General features: G+C 38.1%; 1 protein-coding gene across 1 annotated transcript in view; it reads right to left on the bottom strand.

The window, feature by feature from the left end:
• CD44 (CD44 molecule (IN blood group)) overlaps window positions 1-22,098 on the bottom strand; it is a 54,974-nt gene extending 32,876 nt beyond the window's left edge. Inside the window, exon 1 of the mRNA XM_086612806.1 lies at window positions 21,969-22,098. Within this exon, the coding sequence (XP_086468932.1) occupies window positions 21,969-22,035 (67 nt within the window). The 5' untranslated portion in view covers window positions 22,036-22,098. The remainder of the gene's footprint in view (window positions 1-21,968) is intronic.
• Between the last annotated feature and the right edge of the window lie 709 nt (window positions 22,099-22,807).

The following is a 22,807-nucleotide window of genomic DNA, read 5'->3' as shown; positions in this document are numbered from 1 at the left end:
ATAAGAGGGACATGTTGCTGTTGGAACAAGTCCAGAGGAGGGCCACAAAGATGATGAGAGGGCTGGAGCACCTCTCCTATGAAGAGACGCTGAGAGAGTTGGGGTTGTTCAGCCTGGAGAAAAGAAGGCTCTGGGAGACCTTAGAGCAGCATTCCAGTACCTAAAGGGGGCCTGTAAGAAAGCTGGAGAGGGATATTTTTCAAGGATGTGTAGTGATAGGACGAGGGGCAATGGCTTTAAACTAAAAGGAGAGATTTAAATTGGATATCTAAAGAAGAAATTTTTTTACAATGAGGGTGATGAAACACTGGAAGAGGTTGCTGAAAGAAGTTGTGGCTGCCCCATCCCTGGAAGTGTTGAAGGCCAGGTTGGATGAAGCTTTGAGCATCCTGGTCTAGTGGAAGGTGTCCCTTCCTGTGGTGGGGGGTTGGAACTAGATGGTCTTGAAGGTCCCTTCCCACCCAAACCATTCTATGATAAGGGCTAGAGACTCTCAGGAGATCACATTCCATTCATCTTCATGTTGGAAAGATACTGCCCATACAATGCAACAGGTACAGTGGGGAAAATGGTATAATCCAAGGCAAGTCTGTGACTGAGTAAAGTGAGAGGAAAAATAAACATTTGTTTATCGTCTTTTTTAACAGGAACAGCAAAGAAAGAGTTACTACTAGTACTACTAGTATGAATAAGAATACTCATGTGCATGGAGAAAACAGGAAAAGATCAGGATACTTCAAAGCAATGTGAATTAACTTTGCTCCTGCCTAATCTTCCCCTCGAGAGAAAAAAGTGGTTGCCACTGCAGACTAGGATGAGAACTGCAAAGCACACTTAATTGGAGTAGTCTTATTCCCAGTGAAGAGAGCAGCATGACTCATTTTTTTTCTTAATTTTAATGGGAATTCAACATGCAAGAAGAGCAAAAATAGATCAGTCTTCACCAAACATTAAAAAGGAGTGTCTGTATTACCTATTTGAAATAGAAGATGCCATATAATAACTGTTTTCGTAAAAGATCCAAAATGCAACTCATGTGCATTTGCATTGACACATTCTACGTGAATAACAAGCAACTTTCCTAATGTCATTCTTGCTTGATGGTCTATTTTTCTTCTATAGCATAGTTGTGAAAGCAAAAGACAGTAATCAAGGCATGCACTCTTCCTTCAATTGCTTTTGTTCATTGGTAAACTGAGATTCTATCTACAGCATATCTACTCAGTGCAAACTGCAAGGAATGTTCATTTCCATGGGTAACATGAAACAATCAAGAAGGTAAAATAGCAGATTAGATCCAGACTGTATATTGTGTGAGAAGACAGCCATTATTCCTGTGAATCCAACATTATTGATGGCTGCCTGTCCAAAGGTGCTCAAAAGTTGTGCATCCAATCTTAAATAATTTTACCATAGGCAACAGGATTAATCATTATGGTTACATGGATTGCCTTTACACAAAAATAATGTAAAAAATATATCTTCTCCCACCTGACTCCCCAATTATTTAGGCTGACAAAACATTTAATGTAGACAAAACTGATATTCATTGCATAGCTGTTTAACAGTCTTGATGATTACAGTTATTGATATTTTTATTATCATATGTTATAAAAAATACCAAGAGGACATAATTTTTAGTTTCGTAAAATATATTCAAGACTAACATGTTTTCTCAAAATGCCTTTATTTTGACAGAGCTGTTTTCTTCCATGGAAAAATAGTTCTATCAAAATTTCTCTGATGATAGCCACGTCATGAGAGGTTTTAAAGGCAAGAAAGAGGAAACTGTGGAAGAGGACACTAACAAATGCATTTCTCTTTCCTGAAGGACATAATGTCTTGCAACAGGGCTGAGTTTCACAGTCTGAGAAATAACATAGTGAATTAACATAGAATTATAGTCTCAGCAAGTTCCCACACATGATTCTGAAATAGTCACAGTGCTTCCACAAGCGCCAGACACAGACATGCAAAGCACTGGTCCTGGGCATAGCTGATGGACTAGAGACCTTCTGCAGTCTCATGCCTCAGGGAACAGCATGACATGCTCAAAAGCCATTGCCACGTGTACCTACAAGTCACAAATGTAGTCACAGATGTTCAGGATGCAGATCCCTATAGATATTTTCTTGTAACAACACAACAAATAGCTACTCTGCACAGAAGGATGTGGCCCATGACTGCTGCTATGAGATGGAACTGCTTTCACAGCTGCCACGTGAGTGACTTCTACTTTGGCTCCAAATGTCCCATATTCAAAGCCTGACGTTATTTTGGAAGTTGTTCAGTGAGTAGCTGTAATAAACATAAAAAACTTAGGAAAAAGGCTTCTTTTAAGTTTTCCGTTCTTGATTCTCTTTTCCCTGTAGAACAAGACAGGTCTAAAATTGTTAATAATTAAACATACTCTGTGAAGCCCAAAACTTAATATTAAATTTGGGGATCAGATCATAGATCTATTTGATTACTTAAAAGTAACAAGCTCAGTGATGTTGGAACTAGATTTGTTTGGAACATCAATATCTCTTCCAATAACTTTAGGCGAATCTGAGGAACTTCCACTATGAAAGCAGATAACACATCCATTTGCTTTGGGTTGCATCTGAATCTTGCAGCTCATTCTAGATTCACTGAAATATTAAGTGAAGTTCATTGTTGTCTAGAGTTAATTTGATGCAGCTGTCATCAAACCTCAGCCCATTCATGGCTTTAAAACACTACAACATACACTCCATTACCACCCAGAGTTTCAGCTGTAGTCAGAATCCCACTTATTAGGGAGCCAATTCCTTAAATTCCAACTGTTGAAAAGAAATAGGCTTATTTACACAGATAGGCTTAATGGAACTACTTGTGGGCTACGGTTACATGCATGGACATTTTCCACAGAAATGCTTAGCCTGGCTCTACAGCATACATACTGTACATCAGGACACTTCTGGGAAGTATCAGGCTTATTGCACATGTGCTGCTCAACTGCACTGCATGTACACGCAGAAGGGCCAAATCTCTCAGGAAGCCTTGTTCATGCAGCGTGGGGGATCAAGTGGGTGTCCAGGAAACCTTGGGCAAAAATGTGGCAATTTAATTCTCAAAACTTGTTTTGAGACCTTTCAATTAGTTGGCACTTTGCCCTAAAGTAATGTTGAGACAGCAGGCTTTGTTTTTATTTTGATGATATCTTCTACACCTACTATTAAAAATATTTCTAACATTGCTGTGTTATAGACACTCTGTTCGTGAAGCAGGGCGTGTGGACAAAGGACTACAGCAGTACCTAAAACTCACATGACATTTCACATTCTAAGCAAACTGCATAAAGCCAGCAACTCCTCTGTGAAGACAGTAATTATTGCATTTTAAAAATGGCAAAATACAGATGCAGAGCACACTGCCCAGACCTGTAAGGGAACCCAGAGTTTTTACTTTTGTGGTCTCATATTTTAACAGCCAGACAATAGGGACCCTAAATAGAATTAATGAAAATATTTCTAGTCATATCAATACAAAATTTATCAAAAATAAAAGACAGTTTAAACTAAAGCAGCACCTTAAATTCTTTTCTCCATGCTGAGGCTTACAGATTAGTTTTGAGTTAAGGAAGGAACACAATTGCCAAATCATATTCCACCTTTTCCCATAGTGGAGGAAGGTCAAATCCATTAGTTTTATGTTGATGTTGGCTTTAACACAGTTATGCAAAAGATGGATTTTTACTCTGTTTCAAGAGACAATGCAACGCAAAACTTACACGTGTGCCAAACTATTACTGATCCCTTCAACCCTTTTGAGGTTTCAAAGGAGCTGAGTGGAATCGCAAACAGCACCCAAACCTTCCCTCTGCCCCCTCGTACAGCTGGCAGGCTTTGAGATCTGAGAGATCATGATGTCTTCCTGACATCCACATGATTTCCTACAGCTAAAAGACAAAATTGTTTAATAACAGCTCTTTAAAAAGGCAAAAAGTACTACATTTGCCGGAATTATCATCATCAGTAATCTCATCCAGACCATGAGACTTGAGTGACTCAACCCAAAGCAACGGAATGCCCCTAAGCCTGCACTGAGTTTTATGAGTATGGAGAACATTAACTTTCATACAAGTCATTTCTCCTTGTCCTTCTTGGGATTTCTGGTACGCTGTCTAAAGCAGCTGCATGCAAGTCCTTCTCTGCTATTGCCATTCACGTATCTAAACCTGGCTCAATTAATACTTTTCTGCCAAAAATCACTAACTCCAGTTCCACAGACAATTTGCTGGCTAGACCCCACTGGTGTGATAGAATTGGCTGAGACAGACTAAAGAGCATTCTCCTTTCATGAAAATGTGAGTTACACCCTGATTATTAATACTAGAGGCTTGTTAGAAGCTGTCACAGTAAGAAGCCAGGTGCAATCTCCATTTCCACCCTGGTTCTGCAACCCTTACGTGTAATGAGTCACATTGACTCATGCAAACTCTTCCTGTTGGAGTCGATTTTCCATAAAGATTTTTGATCCACTGTATGGATGTTTCACACACTACTCCCTGCTTTTCATTGTTTTCAAGACCTAGAGGTTTCATTCTCAAGGTGGATGCTGTCTTACATTAAAAAAAAAAGAAAGTTATTTTAACAACTGCAGAGACACATCAAAGCAAATGAAGTGGAAGATTTGCAAAAACCTTGCCCCCCCTTAAATGAAAACCTGTAGAATACTTAGATACAAGATTGTTAACACACTTCTTGGTAAAACCACAGTCGCACTGCATGGCAACCAGGAAATGTTAGTGTGCTGTTCTCATGGGGATTTTCCTTTTTGGTTTGTGGTTCAAGACGACTGACAGGTCACCAGGACATGATAAATTGCAGCTGAAAACAGGGACAGAATAGGGGTTTTATGGTGCAGATAGCTTTCATTCTCTGTTTGCTTTAACAGAATACAGTTTTTACATTTATGGCAAGAACTCTGTTTTAAAGTTATTAAACAGATTTCAAGCTCTAGGCACAGATACATGGGCAAACATTTCCTTATAATCACAGATTATTTAATCTTATACTCACACTTCTGAACATGAACAACTATTAGCTTAACATTGATATCTACATTTCTAATATTAACATCTTCTTTAATACATGCTAGTAAGGAAGTAGAGACAAGTGGAATATTGGAAACAGATTAACATCTTTTTAAATGAGACTCCTAGTAACTACAGTTCCTCTCCAGGCAAATTTAGAAATTGGGCCACATGAGTCCTAAGATCTGAGTCAGTCTGGACAGTCCAGATCTCAGCTCTCAGTTCAGACCTATGTCCAGTTCCTGTTTGTTTGGTTTTTGTTTTTTGGTTTTTGTTTGTTTGTTGTTTTAGTGTTTCTTAGGAAAGCTACTTCCCCTCTGAATAAGAATGTGTATTTTACTCCTGACTAGAGGAAATGTCCTCTGAATAGAAAATTTCATATGGGATGGATTAACGAAACAAGACATTCAGAATCCAAGACATTCTGTCAAACGATATCCTAAGACAGTCCAATCGCTGACATTTTGGCATCCAGGAGAACTTGAATGTACAAAAATATCATTCACTGATTACCTAATACACTACGGTACACATGGGCCAGGATGTTATTATTTGCTTAGTATTCCACCACTTCTTTAGAAGCCATTAGTAAATCCATTCACCAAAGCAATCCACAGCCCAGAATTACAACTGTAATAGGATACAGAGGCTTCCACCTTTATGTCAGAAGTTGGCCTAAAGCCCATGTCATAGCGACGAAAACCACTGGATAGCTGTTTTCTAGGTATGTGAAATGATTCATTAATCCCAGCCCCAGTCACTAATAGACACATGTTGACATAATTCAAACACACCTATACTTTAATCCCTCAGGGCCTGATGGGGAAAGGAAAATTGTGGTGAGAAAATTGGACTCCCAACTGAGATGGCTACACACTGATCAAAATTTGGAAGTCAAATTCTGCAGGATCCACATGAGTTAAGCAAGCATGTGTTTATGAGTCTGCAGTCCTTTACCATCACAACAAAACATGCCAAGGATCAAGCAACATGTATAGTCATTTAGTGAGGCTGGGTGATGTTTTTCTATTCTCCAGGTTATGGTATTATTGCTCCACTAGCCACAATTCTCTGCAGAAAGTAGAGAAACAAACCTGGAAATATGCCACCTACAGCATAAGCGAGGCCTCTCCAGGTAGTGACAGTGAAAGTAAGTCTTTATAGATTATTAGGAGTTGTCAGATGAAATAGTTTTCTTGAGTTATTGCCAAGTTGTGAAACCTAAAATGGTTTATATGAAATACATTTCCAGATATAGTGGGAATAAACCATATTTTTGGTTTTTAAAGTATCCCTTGTGGGTACATAAATAAAGCAAAACAAGGGTTTTGGTTTTCAGTTTGAAACTGCCTTTCAATTTGAAACTTAACTAGTTTGCACAAAATAAAATCAAATAATTTAAGAAAGTTAAGTTAAAATGTTTACATGGTTGCAATACAAGTAGATGGTTTAAGGAACCCAGTCCAAGATTTCCCTGTAGAATTTTTAAAAATTTCATATTTTCATTTCAGTTTGGCATATGAAAATGTTCTAAGGCTTGAAAATTTTCATGGGAGACAAAAAATCCCACATATTTGTATCCCTAATAGATTGCTGATATTCAGGGGAAAAAAATTCTCTGCACACCTGGCTTTTTAGGAAAACACTTTAAAAGGAATTTACCCGAATGTTGCAAGGAGTGCCTGCTATAGATAAAGACAACATATTCTTAGTAGTTGGGTAAAGTGACAAGAAAGTGAAGATATCTCTCCATAGATCCGAACACATAAAATCAGACCTGTCTTTGAACTTGTGTCAAAGCTGTTCCTACTACCCAGTTATATTTGGGTATCTAGTAATGTGGGCTGAAAAGGCAAAGAAGATGGTAGCTTCCTCACTCTCCTGTATGCTGTGAATTACATAAAAAGTCATGACATAACCATGCCAACCCTGTGATCCAAATGGGCTTAAGTGGATCTCTGAAATGAAAAGGAGAGATATGGCTGGGATAGTAGCCAGAGAAAGATACACTGCAGTAGAAGGATCTCCTTTCTCCATCAAATGTAAAGAAGTATTTCTTACATTTCTGTGTTACTTCAGTACGTGCACACTGGAAATGGATGTGGGACAAAGCTCAAGCTGTTGACTTCCTTCTAAATTGTTCTTCTTAACGAATCTGCCTACTGGCCATCAAAGTCATTGTCTCTGGATCTGTTCACTTGGGCAAAAATCTTCAGTCTCTTAATCTAATGGCTTTCCTGGCTACTGATTTTAAAAAGTGAGGGTGGCATTATTAATGAATCAAGCATTCATAAAGTCACTCAAAATGCAAGTAAGTACAAGAAATATGTTTCATTCCTCACAGTTGGTGTGAGAAGAAAAAAAGTCTGCTAATGTATCTTCCAAACATACTTTATCTGCTTGGCAACGGTTGCTCTGGTAAACATCCTGAGTGAGGCTATAAAGTGTCATCACTTACGATAAACTTCCTTGCTGCTGACTTTAATATTGCTCTTTTTGTAAGAGTTTCACCCAACAGTGAGTTGAAAGTTTTCAGACTGCACTATAACACAGTACAGCTGTGCAGCACCTCAGTGGAAAAATTGCAGGCAGTGAAATCATAGTCTTGGAATCAGACCGTTATCAGATATGCCCCCCTTGAGATGATGAAAACATAATCATCGCTGTCGATACTAGGAAAGCTTAAGGCTATACAATGAGTAGTCTAACCCCAAAGGCTGAGTAACAGGAACTGTGAAGAGAATCAGTTGGGAACGGTTCCATGCAATCCAGGTGAAGAAACATACATGAAACAAAGCTGGTGAATAATAGTTGAAGTCTAACTTTCGCTGTTAGACTGAAAACAAATTGTTTAGTCATTTAGGATAAAAGCAGGCAAGACACAGAGCTGCTCAGCAGACAGACCCCCAGCATGGAGCTCAAAGGGCCTCATGCCTATTCCTTGCTCCGTCTTTTACCCACTGATATAAACTGGATAAGCTAATTCACCTCTCTCTACCTCAGTTTGCAACTAACCTCCTTAGTAAAGCAACTTCAAATTTACTGATAAAGAATGCTGTAAGAGCAGAGAACTATACACACTGTTATTTTATTCCATTCTTACAGCTTTTACATTCAGCCTCCATCTAAGCTTTGAGAAGTCACAGGAAGTCTGATTTAAGTTCTGTGGTTGTTTAGATAAGAAATTAATACAGAATCAGACCCACGATTAACAAGTCCAATTAAATGACAGATTTTGCATTTTAATTATTTGCAGTATGCTACTCAATAATAATACCAGGTGTGATCTGAAAAGATTTTTCACATGATGTTGAAATATTTTTTTTTATTTTTTTGCTAAATAATTTCTAAACTAAAACCCCATGTTTTTTATTTTTCCTCTGCTCCCCTAAGTTATACAGAAAAACCTCTAATGAATATTCTCAGCATTATAAACTCATTTGTACAATAAATTCATTACAGAAAAGCAAGTAACGATCAAAACAGAAAAATAGAAAAAAAGACATTGAATATGAAGTAGAAGATCTATTGATGTTAACAAGGCCACTTCACAGGAAAATAACAGAGAAAGGAACCCCAGGAATCTTTTTAAAGAGTATGAAAGCCATCCAGTTAAAATGAAGATAACATTAGTCTGGCAAACATACTAAAAAGAAGGCGGCTGCTTAGAATATGGCTCATAGTGTAAGACATGTCAAAGGACAAATCACCCATGCAGGCTTCTTAGTAACAAATAATGGCAGGAGAGGGCTGCCCAAAGAGAAGACATATCAGTACTTATTCCAAGCTCAGCTTCCCCACAATGCAGATGAAATCATTCTCATTTCTGTTCACAATCTCTTTCCATTTTTTTTTCCAAACATCTAGGAAAATTAAGATGAAACCCAACCTTTTGGTAGAAATTGTTTGTACAAATTTACAAGAAGGTACCTTACAGAACAGCACAAAGTAGCATAATATTAAACACAAATCTGGGACTATATATGTTAATTGCATATTGATTAAAATATTGTCCAATAATCTGTTGAATTTGGCTTGCTAGAAATCAAAATGGAGAACTGAAAGCTCCAATGCAATGCATAATTTAATGACTCATAGTAAATTCAGATTTCTCAGATTAAGAATATAGCTATAACCTTTGGATGCAACTTTGCAGTTTTAAATATGGATAAAACTACTTTTGAATACTTGCGATTTTCACAAAAAAAAAAAAGAATAAGTTATAGTATCATCTGCATTCTGAAGGTCTCTAGAATATAGAAGAGTTCTAAGCCCTAACAAATTACTGATGAATGATAATCAAATCAAAACCAAAAACTGAAGAAAACTAATTATTAGAATCAGTGGTTAGCAGAAAGCAGCTGACTCCCTTTGTGATGTTACACTGAAACCCTGCTTTCTTTCCACAGTGGGATTTTGAGTAACTTCTGCTAGCAGTGCTGTCTGGTCATTGTTATCTACAAGACTTTACAAATAATACGATTTGACGAGATTAGAAATGCTGGATGTGAAAAAGAAAGTGCAGACACAATCTTGGAAGAAAGTATTCTCTGAGGAACAGTTCATGGAAGAAGTCTGAAGAGATCAATTCACAGGCAATAATGAAAGACGAAAGTTGCATATCCAGCTGTGTTTATAAGCTACTGCAGTTTCAGAGATGGAGAGTGGGTTGATCTCAATGTGTTCCTCTCCATGAAAATCCAAGAAGCACCAGCTATAAGTACATTTTCCATAGATGGATGGCAACCATAGTGCTCTTAGGAGCATCGAGAAGCATACTACACACCATTGAAAAAAAGAAAACTCGTAAAATGCACATTTTCACTCGCTGAAGACCTTGAAATTTTACTCTGGAAATATTAGGACTGTCTAAGATTGAAAAAACCCCAAACTGAAGATTTTCGTCGTCAGAAAGAGTTGGCTTGGGATCTGAAGTAAATATGGTTCAAATAAAAAGCTACCTTTGCAAATGATCACTTACTAAAAAATATGTAACGATTAACACAATCTACTTAATCAAATCTCATCTAGAATCTAGAGACATCAATGGGAAAGGTCTTAGACTTTACCTTAAATCAGTGAAAGCTTCTGATTCTGGAAAAGAACACTGTCACATCCACTACTCCCTCTGTTTTTTCCCTAATACCAGAAGGGCAGGAATCCCATAGCCTGTAACCAGAATGCCTAGGCCAGCATGCAACCTCAACTGGAATTTTTGGTGTCAAAATGTTTCCATTTTCTGGACTCTGCATCACTCTATTCATCCATATACTACTGTTTCAAGAATCTTGAGACTTATACTGAAAATACTGACTAGCAAGAAACTTTCTTAAGATGCATGCAGGTTATTTGTATCCCAAGCTAGATGTCCAGTTAAATTTCTTTAATAATTCTTACAGTCTTACTTTTGAATCTTTTATAATTGGTTTAGTAAAAGGTATGTTTAATAACTAAAGTTTGCAATTAACATTAGTATGTACACAATGCTGCTGCTATCACAAATACAGTGAGAATAATATGAGATATGTCTTGGGTTTAATTTTTTTTTCTATTTAAAAAAAAACGGTTTATTTCAATTTAACAATTGATGAGACAGTGAAGATTCACTCGCCTGAGGGAAGAATGAGAAAGAGGCATTGGGAGCGTGGCCTCATTATTCTGTGAATTCAAATACTACATTAAATCCTATATATATTTAGGCAGTGGAGATATGTAAGGGTAATGCACTACTGTTTGCACGTAATCATCCTCAAATAGTGAAGCATCATTGTCTCTCAGAAGTGCTGGAATCATTGTGAAGCCTGTGGTTTTGCTGTAATGCTCATTGATTCTAATAATCTTATATTTTCTTGAAATATAGCTGGATTTTACAAAAAGATCCAGAATTAAAACAATGTTTGAATGGCAAATGATACAGTGAAAGACCTCAATTCAGGTACTGTGAGTTTCATGACATTGGAAAGCATCATGAAGGCAGATTCACTCAGAGAGTCAATTCAAAGAGCAAATCAGGAATAAGCTATCTTAATAAACAGAAAATCTTAGGTAGTAATTTATTGTTAATAAAGCAACACAAGTTTTTTTTCCCTCCAAGGAAATTACTTATGTTCTTGAAGCAAAATTCATTGAGTTGTCTGTCAAGTACACTAGACAAAGCAAAAAACTGATCTTGTGTGACCCATTATTATCATGTGACAATAACAGTGAGCTATATGTAGTACAAAAGATGGATTGAGACCAGTAAGCTTGTATCAAAGCTGAAAAGGAAAGCAAGCCAGTAAAGGATGCTGAAATCAGAAGTAAGAAGATCTCATCGTGTACTTGCAAAAAATAAACCCAGGAAGTTCCTTAAAGCAGAGATCTCTCTTAGGAACAGCAGAAGTAGCTGACACAGTGGGAAACCACTTTTCCAGATGATCTGCTACCAGTCATTGTGTGTAGATCCCATTTATCTGCCTTGAACTGTCCAAAACAGTGTCTTAGACACACTTTATATATTGATTCCTGAAACACCGCTAATTCCGCTGATTCTTAAAACTATTTGCTCTGGAGGGATGGGAGTTATTGGGATATCTTCCAATAAGCAACCCATTCAAGATACCAAACCAGTAAGTTCAACCACAAAAGACGGACTTACATTAGGGCTGGAACATGTTGCTGTGACTACCATTTCAGATATATTTGTGTCATGTCAGGGGTGGAAAAAAGGTGTTACTATGTTGTCTTGCAATTGCTATGAGTCAACAGTAACATGATTGTGACTGGTGTTGATAAAGTGGCATGACATGAGCACTGTGAGTATGAGTAATGAAGCAGCTAAAGTATTTCACTGATACTGTCAATAGATTCAGTGCAGGTCTGCAAACAATGGGTTGTGAGGGTGCTTCAAAAATTAGGAAAATACTTAGCTCTTACTCATAAAGGGTATTTTCTCACATGGATTATCCAGTTGAAGTAACAATTGCATAGCTAGACCCAATAATGGTATGACCAAACAGTTAGTCACTGAAGAGTTTCCTGGTTTTAAGATAACAGCTTTCCAGAGAATGGTCCAGTCATCTGTGCTCTTGTTCACTTCTGCACCAGTAGAAGAATGTTTGCACAAGGACTTTTTTCTTCTGAAGAATAATAATGCTTATTTCAGCTGAAATAGTCTTGTATGTGAAATTATATCTGCTTTCTGAAATTCAAGCGAAAGAGACACTAAACTTGTTGATGGAACACCCGGCTGGGATTTGGAGAAAATTTCTATTTACAGCTATGTTGCTGGGTGAGCTATTTTGCTTTCTCTCCATTTCCCTACTTGTGAGGTGGGGATAAAATCATTGAGTTCCAAAGGACTATGAAAACCCAAAGTTATTATTGTCTGCTATAAGCACATTTGTCAGTTCACTGCTTTCTCACTAGCTGGACTCATCTTTACTCTGTTAAATAACACTATATGTAGACTTAAAATTTTAAGTTCTATGGTAATTTAAGCACATTCAGCCTGATTTCAACAGTGCTGAATGCATTGATGAAACACACCAGATAAGATAATAACCCTCCTTAGACTAAGTGTTGTAATATTTATGTGAACTTCATGTAAGACAAGAAAAAGAAACACTACTCAAACAAAAATTCTAGAGGGACACCAATTGTTTCTGAAGCAATACACTGAGGAAGTGTAAGACATCAAATCTCTTTCAAGAAGAATTCAAGTAGTTCTTCTATGGTAGTTGAAAGAATCCAGCAGATGACAAGTGGAAGGAATACATCTCAGACATACATTGATGTTGAAATATTCAAATGTTAAAGGTGGTGTAGCATATATTGAGGAGAGACCACTGCATTTTGTTACTAATGCCCACCTTGAGCTTTGAAGATGTGTATGTGTATAATTAAGGAGATGTTATCAACGAACACTCTTGTAGGTTATTAATGGATTAACCCTTGCTGGGCCCAAGATGTTCAATGCTGTGGCTATGCTGTATTTTTAAAATGGGATTGTGACAACATAGAAGCAATTGAAGAAAATAACATTGCCTATATTTTATTTTGAAGGGTAATCTAGTCAGATAGAGTTTTTTGAACTGGTCTTCCTTTGCTCAGCAAAGGAAATTAAATAAAGATTTCATTCATTTGCAAGTGCAAAATTTTGGATAGAAATTCCACTGATCTTTAAGGGCACTATTGCAAAATTTTTACCGGTCTTGCATTGCTCTGTATGTACAATTTGTACTCTACACCAATTTACCATAGGGCTGGCCCCCACTGGCATGTATATAAATAACAGGAGTTGTTAGGAAACACAAAAGAAGAAAAAAGATCTCCAGCTCTAGAAAGGAACACAAACTGTTGTATGAACTACATGGATAAAAATATTCTCTCAGCAAACTGTTAACAGAAAATTTGGATTCAGTTATTGGTCTTAATAATCGCCAAGTCACAGGATATGAGTCCTGGAAAACTGGATGGTTGGGCTTTTCTCTAATCCACATGAACTCACAGAGACAGAAAATGCTGTCTAGCACTTAAGCCTAGAGATGGCCTGAAAAAATGAATAATTGTGCTGGTCTTACCCTTCCACGCATCTCTAAGATTGCCTCTGCTTCACTGTTTTAAAAGTCAGTTAATGCTGTGCTCTGTTCAGCATGAACGCAAACTATATCACTACTAGATAATGTGTGACACTTGGCAGGTCAAGGAGATATTAAGAAAATAAAGCAAAACTATTGCGATCTGTTCCCACCCAACAAGCAGTCAGGAAATACAGCCATAAGACAAAGAATGAATAGAACTGATCTAATAGAAATGTCAGGAGACACAAAAATCATCATGTACACACTGAGAAAAGCACTGCATCGTTTTACATCACAACAGCGAGCAAATGGATCTAGGGTCTTCTGAGGCAAGCCAAGAAAGCAGGAAAGAAACTTCTCTCTAGGCAGTCACCATGGGAAGGTGTCTCACATGCTCACAACATCTGCCTGTTACTGCTTTTAATAAGAGAATTGCGAAATGGATAGCTGCCTGTCTAAAACCTTAGCTGTGCCCAGTCAGTGATGAACTGGAACCACCACGCAGCTATTCTCTGTAGGCTAAATTTTTTTTTTTTTTTACATTTTAGAAAAAGAGGAGTTTAAAGAGCTTAGAGCTCAATATGAGATTTCAAGTAAAGTATTTTTATTTTCTGTGCTAGAAGAGTTTTTGCTTCTCCCAAGATGGCAAAGTGACTCTTGCTAGCACAATATAGGAGTGGTATTTTTTTAATACCAATCTTCTGAAGTCACTGGACGCTCCTGCCCTATTCATCTGATTTTGAACACAATGACAATGTCAGACTTGCCAGCACAGTAGGCTGAAAACCATAAAAAGTACAAATAAGATATATTGTTTTGTCATTTGAATTTTCTCTAAGGCCTGTCTCTTGGAAGAACTTGGTCTCTGCATTCCATTTTGCCTGAGAATGACTAAGGTGCTGAGCAGAAGTTTTACTGGATCAAATGAATATAACATTCTATCACAGACACACGCTGACAAGAGTCTATAAGATTTATTGGACTGCTTCAGTCAGATGTCCCAGAGAGGTGGAGATGGATTAGTGGGGAAAACAAAACATAGGAGAGAGAAACAGAAAAAGTTGTTCAAAAGAAGATGTGAACATTTAAAAGATATACTTGAGTACAACCTGGATACACACAGTTGCTGCACAGTGACACTCAAACTTTTCTAGAATTGTAACATTCTGACCACATGGCCTGGCATCGTGACCAGGTGGCCCACCTTCAGGCTAGAGACAGTGGGTCAATTCTTGGCTTCTCCTCCGACTTGCTGGGTTATTTTATGTCTCTTGGCACTTGGCTTTCCCAGACTATCAAGCCTTTATGTACAAATACCTAGTAGATCTCAAGAAGATAGTTGGTAGCTATCTCTAGGAAGTATTGCTTCAAACAGGAGGGAAACTTGACTAAATTTAAGACATTTCAGTTAATTATTAAATCAATTTTAAAGTTCTTGAGCCTAAAGAAGTGTTAAGTTTGACAGTAGGACAAAAGATTTAAGTCAGTTCTCATTTGCCAAACAGCTTCAAACATCTCTAATCATAAAAGGATAAGACTTGAGTAAGAGCATTTTAAGAAAACTATACTTTGCATTCACTGTTGTCTAACAGGAGCCAAGTGCTACTGAACTGAAAATAGCTGCCAGTCTTCAGTGTGTGTACAGATAACACACACACAAGTAAACAGAATAAAACTGTCGGAGTAACAAAGAAAAGTTTTATCTTATTTTTATAGCACTGCTACTGGAGAACTGATTTGAACAGAATGCATATTATTTCACTTCCATGTTCTAAATGTTCCTGTATGCCGAATTTATTTATAAGCAATATATAGGAACAGAGAACAAAACCCTACATTTATAAATACAAAGACTCATTAGCAAAAGAGGTGCTTTTTTTCTACACTTACATGTGTGAGTAAATGATGGAAAAGGGAAAGCACATGTAAATTAATGGAAGACACCTAATCAAGCAGGAGGAGGAAGAATAGGGAAGTGAGTGAAAGCAAAACATTAAGATGATTTCAGGCCTCACCCTCAGTGTCTTCATTATTAATGAATCATGTTTATAATTGGAAAATACTACTTTCCCTCGAACCTGCCCAGTTAACTATTTCATATTCCTTGTGCAGAAGCTTCACCCAGAGAACCAGAATGAAGCTGGGAAGACTTGGCTGACCCTAGCAGCAACGTACTGTATGATTGCCTTAGTCTCCTCATTCCACAATAGGGATACTCGATCGTATCTATAAGATAGGCATCAGCCAACAGCAAAGAGTAGGTAAATGACTAATCACTATCATCACAATCACCCCTATGGTACTGTTGAACTGTTGCAAAAAAACTGTTGGCCACCAGCTTGCTTAGTCTGTTTTGAGTGGGCACATGGGCTGTGCCTGCTCTCTGAAAATGGCTGCAGTCATGCTGCTCTGGCAAGCGTGATACCAGTTCCTTGCTGATAAGCCTCCCTGGTGGTCTCTCAGAGAGGCTGCCTATTAAAAGTTAGTGCTTGACTTCTAGACTGCAATTTGGATAGCAGCTTGCTTGCTGCCTGGACAAAGTGCACTCACATCTGCCCACAGGGTCCTGGGTAACCATAGACCATACAGTGAGCTCCTTAACTTTTCACTTCCGTATGGGAACACTGCAAGAAACTATTCATTACTTCTACCCACACATACCACACCCTGCTTCTTTACAGACACCTATCAATTAACAAAAACAATAAAAAAGGCCCCTAGGGAAATATACTTCTGAGAACCTGTTTTGCTAACATGCTGCCACTGTGAGACATATATAATCAACAAAAGCCATATCACAGAAGATTTTTTTACTGTGATACGTTCTATCAAGGGCAGCTTCTTATTTACGAAAGCAGGTATTTAGTAAAACAGACATTAACTGTGTAGTTTATGATTGCTGGCTAATGCCCTTTTCCTGGGCAGCTGTCAGCCTGTAACCTGTTTTACAACCATCTCACATTGCTTTTGGAACAGTATCATTAGCAGAAACAGAGATGAAGTTTTACCACAGCTGCTGCATGTCTGATTTTTTTTTTTTTTTTTTTCAAAGACACAACGCACTTTCTTAGAGCTTCCTGCTACTGAGCCTAGTGCAGTCATCAACAGAAGGAAAGAAAAAAAGTGAAGCAATGTCTTTTTCAAACTGCAAATGTAAGTAAAATTCAGGTCTTTGATGTGATTTTTACTTTGAATTGGCACGATCGCTTGTGCTTCCATGTTAGTAATTCGTAAAACTCTAGATTATTCTTCAACTTCTTTCTTTTTTTTTCCTCCTGTTTCACAATGTGAGGGTTGAAGGTTATTACACTGAAATAAGATTGCTGCATTATATAATGCAGCCAGTGTTGTCATGAAGAGGAACTGGAAAGTCCCAAAGCCAGTGCATACAAAAGAGTTCAATTATGTTCTTAACTGTAGGCACAGACTCCAAAAATGACTGCAGGTTTCGTTAGGCAGGAAACAGTCACAGAGGTTTGAACTTTAAATGGCAATTAGCTGAACTTTCAGTCTGACTGAAAACATTCTCCAAGGAAAACCCCTCATTCTGGCAGTTGCCATTTCACATGACTGCCTGCAAACTCACTCAGATGATGAGCTGCTCTGTCGTCCCTTGGGTGGGGTCAGCTCCAGCAGCCACAGCAAGGGAGGAAAAATCACAGCCAGCTGCTACTGATATTACTGCTGATGCCACTGTAGGGAGTCCTGTGATCTGGCAGGGAGGAAACTGATAAACACTCAGGACTGACACAATCCTTTCTGCCACCAGTATTAGCAGCAGCCATAATGGTCACTGATAATTACAGTCTCGGATGGCTTTGAAATTATTATCACCTTCCTGGGAGTGAGAGACAACTGTGAGTTAACAGCTGATGGACTTCTGGTTTAGTCTGGAAAATGACTAGCAGCTATGCCAAACTGGCTTCATGCCTACAGCTGTCGATAACGCATGGAGAACGGTCCAAACCACCAGATATATCACAAAGAAACCCTTATAGGTAAAGGCGAAGAGCAAAACAGACTGTGGCTCTAGGTTTTACTTGGTAGCAGTCATGATATATGTATCAATGATGTGTTGGTAACAAACCCAACATCTCTCTTGTGCCTCTCACTTTTCTAGCCTTCAGTTGGAAGTTTGAACTTTTCTAGTCTAAGGATTCAATTTAGTGCTGAAAATTGAAATTCTATAAAGCATGCTCTTAGTTACCAGCTGATGCTAAAATATCACATTTTGAACACTGTGAATTGTTACAGTACAACGACGTAGTTTTTTTCAAGTAGGCAAGATTATTGTGGTGTGTCATGTTTATGTCATGGTTGTCCTTGCTCTGAAGTTACAGTTCACAGGTAACTACATACATTCAGCTTTGGTCCTGGAAAAAGTCATTTTAGAGAAGAGTTTGTCAGAACACCTTGTCTCACTCTCTCACATAGGGCTTTCTTGTTTTTTAAAAAAATAAAAAAAAATTGATGTTTTGTAAATAATGAAATATGTGTCATATGAAGTTGAGAATTATCATCTTCTACCTTGACTATTTTCAAACACTTATCCATTAGTGCAGGAACAGAAAGGTGAGGCAGGAAGACCAGAAAGCAAATAAAGAAGCCTTCTTACAGCATCTCTGGAATTCCGAAAAACTTTTAAGTTTTTGGGCTGACTTGTCCTCTCCTTATACAAGGAGCTCTACATCATTTTTTCCCTGCTTCTCTACAATGTATTTCGCTACCAGTCAATTACATTCAGGACTAAAATTATTCTTTCATCAAAGAAGAAACAGAGTTACCAGAGGTCTGGTACCTCTCTTCTTACCCAGCAGCACAATCACCAGTACCCAAACTGTTCTTTAAAGGTGTTCATCTAGTCTATCCTTAAGAACAATGTCTCTTAGCAACCTGTTTTCAAACCTTATTACTGCTGCTGTCTCACCATTCCCTCTGAACACCATCTCTTCTTTGGCAAGAACATTGCCATCTTGCATTGTTTGCCTTTGATTTTTAATTATCCCACATCCCACAGAGCTCACCAGAGCTTTTTCCTCCACCATGTCAGCAATGCAGTTTTTTACTTTTCTAACTTTTCACGTATCTATAGGCTACACTAGTATTATACATCAACTTGATTGCTGCTGCTATCTTTTTTATTTCTCATTTATTTTCCCCTGTTCCTGACAGTTGCTATCTGAACTAGTGGAAATGTCTAAGAGGTTTATCTCTTGCTTGGATACATTTAAGAGTTCTTCTCTAACTTAAATTCTTCAAGAACTCATGCTGTCTATGTAACAAATTTTAGTTACTTCCTGTAATTCACCATGCTCCTTGCCATACAACCAAACATTCCTTTGAGATCTGCATTTTTCCTCACTATATTTTCCTGCTCTCTTCTATAAGTTCTTTCATTTGAAATGGCAGTTGTTCTTCAATGACAGCATTTTTTTAAACCCTTCATGAAATTCATGAGAACTCATCTTTTCTACAAGTATTTTAGCAGTAATGAGCTCATGATTCTCTCCACTGTTTGTACCTGTCTATCAGCATCTCAGGACATCTCATCCTGCTGGCACATTCTTGCTACAGTAGAACCTCATGCATATTTAGGTGCTAGATGAATAACTGCAATGTTAATACTGTCTTCATATCCTGGCCTATAAGTCATGGGAACTGTTCTAGAAAGAAAGATGCAACAGGTATGGGGGAACATTTCATTTAACTTTGGCTGGCGCTATCAGTGGTTTTAAAAGCATTTAGTTTAAAAAGTTCTTCCTCGTTGTATAATACTAAGCCTTTCTCGGACTTCCTGTTTTCAAAGTAATGGTTCTGCATTGTGGTGAGCACTAGTAACTAAAGAATAAACAAACATGTCTCCAAAGACTGCAAGACAATCCTCTGCTATGGTTTGTTGGCTCTGTGTGTGAGTATTTCAAGGGCAGGTATATAACCTTTGCATTAAACGATGGTGGAAGTTCAAGTGAACTTTATTAAAGTTAGTTACTTTGCTGCTTTGGGAAAATAGCCTAGACACACACTATAAGGGCTAAGTGAAAATAGTCTTCTTTATTTTCAAAGAGCTTCTTCAAACTACTGTATCTACAAATTTACATGGTGGATATATGAACCAAGAGACAGGCAGATTTCTCCCTTTGTGACTGACTGATAGCTATAGTAGCACTGTCTCAGAGACTCACCTCATACTGAGACTCTGGCAACCTCTCCAATGCTAACAGCTAAGCTCCTCCCTCCCACTGGTGGACTCATTCTCCCTCTTTTCATTTTATCTTTACTACTACTTCTATTCCAGCTTCTTCCAGTTTGAGGGTCAAAATTCTAGGATTCATTTTGCATCAATCAAGGAACACTTTGAGAGGAACATAATGCTCACAGGGGAAAATCTCCCCCAGAATCATCAATAACCAAGACATCAGCATTTATATCCTCCTGGATCCAGACTCCTTAGACAACAAAAGTCACGTCAATACAGTGAGTACATCTTGCTCACGTCAGTGACAGTGTGGTTACAACAGCACAGAACTCAGTATGAACAAATTTTCCAGCTGCTCGCTATCTCTCATCTCAGTAATCGCATTAACAGTAATCCCAGGTCCTTTCTAATTTTACCAAATTCTGTACTAAAAGAATCAACTTTCTGATTCAGGAGCAGATTTGAATTTTGTCTTCAGGCAAGGTGTTTCTGAACAGCAATGGTCACTCTCTATGATACACAGCAAAGTCACTGGTTTAAAAAAGAAAACAAAACCACCATCAAAGTAATTACTAACTACAAAGTCATGCTGGAATGAACTGCATACCAACTAAAATATATTGTAGCTATAGTCTAATACCTTGCTAAGCCATTAAAGAAACTTTCCTGTGGAGCAATGTGAAGTTTGACATGCTGTTTGTAACTATGCTGAAGACTAGATGAGGGGGTTTTCTGCTATGTCTCACTGTAAAAATGCATTACTCGCAGAGCCAGTGCAGACCTTGCTTCTTTGGGACGCTCCTGGCAGCTCATAAAAGGAGAAATTAGTTGAGCAGACGGTAACAAAAAAATTATAATACTTAGAAAGCATGCAGACTTGGGTGAAGCCAAGGTTTTGAACACATCTCAGACATACTTTATTTGCCTACAGTACCCCTGCCCTTTCTCTAAGGATTTTATCTATATACCTGATTTTAGCAAGAGAATTTTGGTACAATGAACAGACAATTTTAGACAGAAAATCAATAAGGGTGTTTCAGCTATCACAGATGTGCTGGGAACCATACACTCTTAACACACCCATTCAAAGCCCAGTAGTGCTGCAACCGTTACAGAAGTGTCCATGCTGCTCAGACCAATAGTTTATACATTCACTATACACATATACAGCCCTTTTACATTGGGTAACAATGGCCACAAAAAGTGTATTTTGTTAGACTCCTGTAACCAATGAGTAGAAAAATAATGTAGAAGTGCAATCGTTATCCCTGACCACAAAACGCCTTGAGACAGTTGCTGTCACAGTGAAAGTCTTATTAAATGCATGGCATTTCCCTCAAACATGGTTGAGCATGCACCATGTGAAATTTCAAAAGCATTCTGTCATTTTGGACATATAATTTTTATTTTTTTCCTCTGCATTAATGCTTCACTTGTAAATATAAATATTTGAAGCAGATAACCAAACTACAGAAATAGAATTGATAAACAACTGAATTTCATGGTCACTTCTAACCCTCTTTGTTCCAAAATCTCATCAGTCAATGCCAAAGAAACCTTAGGAAGTCAGAAACAAGCATGCTTGGCATAAAAACTCTCCAAATTTCACTCACAGATCACAGCAGTTTTGCCTCTGTTCAGCAAGGCTGTGTTCAAACACAGTATGTATTAGCTGTTAGTTCAGCCCATATAAACTTAAGAATGCAGTTGCTGTATGCTGGGGGGGGGGGGGGGGGGGGGGGGGGGGGGGTCTGTTCCCATCCCCCCCTCTTCTCTACTGGATGAAACCGAGCTGGGAAAGCAAACTACCTATGTAACAGCAGTCACGTTTTCGAGCTAAGCTTTACCAGAGCTATTCTAAATTCCCTAATGTACTTCTGTTCTTAGTTTAAACTTAACTTTAATAATCTACAATTCTTTTTTTATAGATCTGGAATTGCCCTTTACAAGCAATACACAGCTTTCCATGATTGTACAGACCGGCATGGCTGAAGTTACAGTTCTAAAGCATCTCTGATAACTCTTACAAATAATAAAACTTCATATAAAGACAGACAGAAGAAAGCTGTTAGCTATCTAGCAGAAGAGCTCTTGCTGTCTGAAGCACAAACTTATTAGCAACCATAAGCGTTTTCATTCATAAAAAACTTACGTGTTTCTGTTAGACAAAGCTTCAGCAAACATAATCCAAAAGTCACCCATAAGGAGAAGTTGGCCATTGTTTTCTCAGAACTGTTTTGCAAAAACCACAGACCCTTGCAAGCTGTGGAAGGAAGAAAAGCCCCGACGCTTGTTAAGCCTGCTGTCAATGAGTCTGAAGTTGCTGCACTTTTTATTCTGATTCAAAGGAACTGAAGTAACGACATAACTGGGAGGGGGAGCTCCATCAAAAGTCACACCCATATTGCAACAAAAGTCTCCCAGCAGTGAAGAAGGGGGAGTGGGAGGGGAGCTAGTACTGACTAAGCAACCACACTCAAGTTTTTAAAGAGGCACTAAACCTCCTCTTCTTACACAAGTACAGTCAAAAGTTATATTTATTGCAATCACAAGAAAATCTGTATAATCTCTTGTGAGTTAGCTCAGAAAGGCACTGTTTGCTATAAGCTTCCTCTCTTACATTTTAAAATCTCCTCATTATTGCAAACCAGGTGAACATAAAGCACTAGAGTTTCTGAACCCCTGCAAAGCATCTACAACTGCTTAGTTGTTTCCCCCAAATATTTGTTTATTTTGTCCCATCTCACCTTTTCTCTTTTTGCAATTCAAAGTAAGCAAATGCCTGCTCTGCAATGAACCTTTCTAAAATGTTTCTGTTCTTCCCCAGGGGATGAAAGAGTAACACCATGTACAAGGTAAGTCGAGGTGGTTCAGTCTCCCATAGCCCATTCTACTCTTGCTTCTCTGCACAGACTGCTCCAACGAAAGTGTGGGTAACTAATGTCAGTGCCAGTAGTGATACTGAGGACTAAAGCTGATTGTATTGATGGC

Source organism: Tauraco erythrolophus, chromosome 6 (assembly GCF_009769465.1).
Source record: "Tauraco erythrolophus isolate bTauEry1 chromosome 6, bTauEry1.pri, whole genome shotgun sequence".
In the NCBI taxonomy this organism is placed as follows: domain Eukaryota; kingdom Metazoa; phylum Chordata; class Aves; order Musophagiformes; family Musophagidae; genus Tauraco; species Tauraco erythrolophus.
This window is presented reverse-complemented; position numbering and strand designations above follow the sequence as displayed.